We start from the raw sequence: 4802 nt of genomic DNA, 5'->3' as shown, positions 1-4802 counted from the left end.
TTCTCCACCTGCAGCCCCACAGGCCCAAAGTCACATCACATAACATCCTGCAAACAATCTCCCTGCATCCCCTCCACTCTGCAAGCTGCTGACCCATAATAACAATAACAGAGAAGAGGATGATATGGAGGTGGTGATGATAATGATACCTTTTAAGCACATTATATGCCAGGTACCACATCAAAAGCTTTATATATACTTAATCCTGATGACAAATACTAATTAATAAATACTAAAATCCTACTTTACATATGAAGAAACAGACAAGTAATTTCCCCGAGGTCATAGCTAGTAAGTGGTAGGGCCAGAATATCAACCCAGGACTGACTCTAAGCCCCACACTCCCAAGCACTACACTTATGGCTCTCTTCTTCTTTTTTTTTTAAATATATTTTTATTTATTTCAGGAAGTGAGAGGAGAGGGAGATAGAGACAGGAACATCAATGATGAGAGAGAATCATTGATTGGCTGCCTCCTGCACCCCCCTACTAGGGATCGAGCCCGCAACCTGGGCATGTGCCCTTGACCGGAATTGAACCTGGGACCGTTCACCGCAGGCCAACGCTCTATCCACTGAGCCACACAAGCTAGGGCTCATGGCTCTCTTCTTCACACTATGTAGTCTTCTCCTCTAACACTATTCCTATTAATGAGTCTAGCTAAAGACATGTAGGCAGACACTCCCAGTCCTGTTCCACGTGCCACCCAGAGTCCCATGCCATACCTGAAAGCAAGCATATTTGTAGACAGAGCCACCAGTGAGCTGGGGTACAACAGAGAGCGTCGCCACATCAACATACTGGTTAGGGAAGAGGAAGAGGTCTACACAGCAACCTTGGGCCACACACTCTTTGGCCAGGGCCTGGTAAGTGCCTGTCTGAGGCTGGAACAGAGTCTGAGGAGGAACAGAAGAAAATGTTCAAATATCTCAGCTCCAAATATCTCATATATGTAATATGGAATATTCAAATGTAAATTCAGTCTACTCATAGGAGTTTGTAATGGTAGAGGAATGTTCTCTCTCTTTTTTTTTTAATATTTTATTGATTTTTTACAGAGAGGAAGGGAGAGAGAGTTAGAAACATTGATGAGACAGAAACATCGATCAGCTGCCTCCTGCACACCCCCTACTGAGGATGTGCCCCCAACCAAGGTACATGCCCTTGACCGGAATCGAACCTGGAACCCTTAAGTCCGCAGGCTGACGCTCTATCCACAGAACCAAACCGGCTAGGGTGAATGTTCTCTTTTTAAAAAAAAAAAAAAAGAATCTACCCAGGGCTTGGGGATGAGATGGGAAAGATGGGGAGCAGTGAAGAAGGTTGGCAGTCATAGATGTCACATGCGAAAGGGCAGAGTATCCAATCCCAGCCCCCCTTAAGAAAATTAAGAATACTGTATTGCATTGGGAAGAGTCACTACCCTCCTCTATAATGGAAAGTTCTCCCCCTTTCTCCCAATCCCACACCTTCTCTTTGTCTGTGTTGATCAACTTCCTGTCATCTCTGTTCTTCAGTTTCCCTGGGGCCTCGGCAATGGGCAGGGAGGTGTGGAATATAAACAGCTTCCCTGCACATTCGGCAGCCTAGGAAAGAAGAGAAGACTACTTGTTCATTCTTTCCTTTATTCATCTATTATTCATTCGTCCCCTGCCTTGTCCTTTCTTCGGTGCCAGCTATGTCAGGCAGGCCGAATCACTGGAGAGTCATCAATCACTGAAGAAACAGGAGTTGTATCCCAGGGGGTACACCAGCCAGAGGAAAACAAGGCAGAGGAGGTTGTTGGGGACGCTAGCCTTACCTTCAGTGCCTCCATCCCAGCCTGGATAACTGGGGCAAATACTGTCTCTGTCTCTCTTGTGTCTGCAAACATTTCTGGAATCTGATCCAATAAGCTGAAGAGATAGGTAATGGGAGGCATTCAAAATTGATATCCAGACTCCAAAGTCCTCAATTTCCTGAAGAGTCACCTGGGAAGAGTCCCCAGACTCTGAAAACTCCTAAAGCACCGCGCCTGTCCTTCTGCTGACCCCTTTGCTCACTCTCTGGCTTTCTACAGTTGTACCCACCCCATCCCCACTTTACCCCCACAATCTGGCTGTTACCTGATGATGACTGCCCGAGACTCATTGACATTGACCAGGAAGCCATCCAGCAGTGGCACAAACATGTCAGCCACATCAGACACAACCATCATCTGTGGCTGGGCCAATGAGCTCTTCACGTTATAGAAGTGGAGCACCTTATTATAGGTGACGAAGCCAACTCGGATGGCTGACTCTTCCGCTCCACCCTCCCTGTAGAAGATGATATCGTTACCCAGACCTGTCACCTTCTCCACCACCGAGCTTCATGACATCACACTCCATCTGCTGCCAGCCCAGACCCCCCCACCCCCACATCATTATGTAAAGGATGCACCTCAGCTCCCTAACTCACCTAGGTAGAAAGTCTAACAGTGACTTAAGCTCCTCACAGAGGAGCCTAACAAGACCACTCCTGATGGCATTGTAGGAGACATCAATCATGAAGATGAAGGCAGGAGGGCTGGGGAACTTATTGTTCTGCAAAGGAAAGAAATGTTGCAGGGAGGGAGGTATTGGTAAGCAGGCCAGTTGATTAGAGAGAAGTCAAAGGGGACAAAGAAGGGGTTAGGGAAATGATCACAGCAATTCTTAGCTGTCTCATTGTCCTCTACCCACTGTTCCTCCCCGTGTTATCTCCTCTCACCTTGCAGTAATCTACAGTGGCCAAGAATTCATAGGAGCCCAGGGATAGCTCAGGACGATCATAAGCATCCACACGTTTGCCGGTATGATCCAGATGTTGAAAATACTGGGGGGGAACTGTGGGGAGTATGGCAGAGTGTTATTCACAGGTCCACTCTCAATCTTAGTAAGTCTGGCCCTGACTGAGCTCACTCTACTCCCTTACATCCCCATATGTGTCCTGCTTCCCTGGTTCCTATATAATGACCCTCATCTATCTAACTAGAAAGAAAACACTGAAGATGCAATCCAGATCTCCCCCAGTCCCAGCCACAGTGAACATACCATCATTGATACAGCTGCAAAAGCAGCACTGGAAGCGTCTCCCTCCCTCAACGAACTGCATGAAAGGGCACATGTATGCTTTGCAGCGATTGCAGCGCAAAGGGCCAGATTCCCCATGGTTGACGAGATACGGTGAAGCCTAAGGAGCAAAGGGGAAGGGCTCAGACATACAGGGAAGCTTCAGTGGGTTGAGAAAGAACAACCTGGAGGGAGAAGCCATGGCTCAGACATTTTGCCTGGGGAGGGAGTCAGTGAAGGGGAATGAAGACAAATGATGAGGGTACTGGTCACATAAATATCCGTAAGAGTCTCAATTTCATAGCTCCCTCCCCATCTCCAGAATGTCACTTCTTGAAAGAAAAGGGATGGTGAAACGCCCTGCGAAGCCAGGGTCTGCTATAGGCATAAAAGGAGAAAGCTAAAATTACCTATGATTCTCATTTCTGGCCCTATCTTCAGTCCCCTTCACTCTTGCCCTAGAGATCTCGATTCCTGCTTCCTTCCCCAACCAAGTATCTATGACACTTATGTCCTCTCCATCCCTGGATTTATATAACACCTATTGATGCCCCAGGAAGATATCACCCTACAGATAAAAAACCAGCAAACAAGTTCGAAGCATCCCCATTGAGACCCAGGAGGAGAAAAAGAGAAAACACAGCAAGGCAGAGAAGCAGGATGTAAAGTGAGCCTTGAGCTTCCAGTTATACAGAAATCCACCCTGAGTTTGATAAGCGAGGCATGAACATGAGGGTGTCCTACAAGGCCTGGCAGAGCAGTGGTCAAGTCCTTTCTCTTTTCATGCTGATTTCAAGTGCTAGGCTGACAGATCAGGGCCCAAGCCAGGTAAGAGAAGGACTACTGGATCCCAATTTACCTTTTCTTCTTACATGCTGTCCTAATATCCCTAACCTACCTGGGATGATAGGACAGCATATAAGAAAAAATAGAATAATGCGCTTCTAATCATGTGGAAATGACCAGAGGTTCCTGTACCCAGCTGTCTCCTCAATCCAGCTATCTCTTCCCCTATAAGTTGGCCCCGTCTCTTTTCATACTGTTTGTTTCCCCTATGGACCCTGTTCCCATTAAGCAATTTCTTGGGCTTTTGCTGTCATCCCTACCACCCTCTTAAGGCATGAGCCCCGAGATAGAAAGCTATTGAAGATACTCTCCCCTCCTACCCAACCAAGACTTCTTCCCTTGTGATCTCCAGAATCATATCTAGAAAAAAGTCTTATTCTCCCTCCCTTCCTCCCTTTCATTATACCCTGACTTACCTCTTCTGGGGGCAGTCTTGCCAGCGGCTTGATGACAGCTGCCAGGGGCACCTGAGCCTGCTTAGCCATGTCAGATGTGCAAGGGATATTATAGGATGTGCATCGAATGTATCGGGGACTTGCATTTCCTGAAGGAGGCAGAAAACCTGAGTCAGATCACGGAATCCCTCCAGTTAACCAGCTCTCCTTTGCTGATCCCCCCCATCACCCCCACAAATGCTAGAGCTGAGGATGGCTTCCCCCTCCAGGGACCAATGAGGGGCTGGTCTTTGATTAAAGACTGACAAATGCCCATCTGTAAGCTGATAATCTTGGAGTAAAAGTCTCCTCAGGGAGGAGTTAATGCCTTTCTCACCTTGGTCTTTCACTAGAAAGTTGGTGGTAACTAAGGGTGGAACCTGGCCTCGTACTCCAGTAACAAATGGCTCTGAACCCCGGTTGTTCCTGTCATCCTCAATGACCTGAATCT

The 4802-nt window shown here is 47.4% G+C and overlaps 1 protein-coding gene across 1 annotated transcript in view; it reads right to left on the bottom strand.

Moving 5' to 3' along the window:
* SEC24C (SEC24 homolog C, COPII coat complex component) overlaps nt 1-4802 on the bottom strand; it is a 26227-nt gene that overhangs the window by 3417 nt on the left and 18008 nt on the right. The window contains 9 exon segments of the mRNA XM_015562112.1: nt 660-896; nt 1470-1586; nt 1802-1895; nt 2106-2297; nt 2440-2564; nt 2731-2846; nt 3054-3192; nt 4334-4461; nt 4689-4800. Of these exon segments, the coding sequence (XP_015417598.1) occupies nt 660-896; nt 1470-1586; nt 1802-1895; nt 2106-2297; nt 2440-2564; nt 2731-2846; nt 3054-3192; nt 4334-4461; nt 4689-4800 (1260 nt within the window).

Source organism: Myotis davidii, unplaced genomic scaffold (assembly GCF_000327345.1).
Source record: "Myotis davidii unplaced genomic scaffold, ASM32734v1 scaffold134, whole genome shotgun sequence".
Lineage (NCBI taxonomy): Eukaryota > Metazoa > Chordata > Mammalia > Chiroptera > Vespertilionidae > Myotis > Myotis davidii.
Note: the sequence above shows the minus strand (reverse complement) of the source record. Positions and strands in the feature narration are given on the sequence as shown.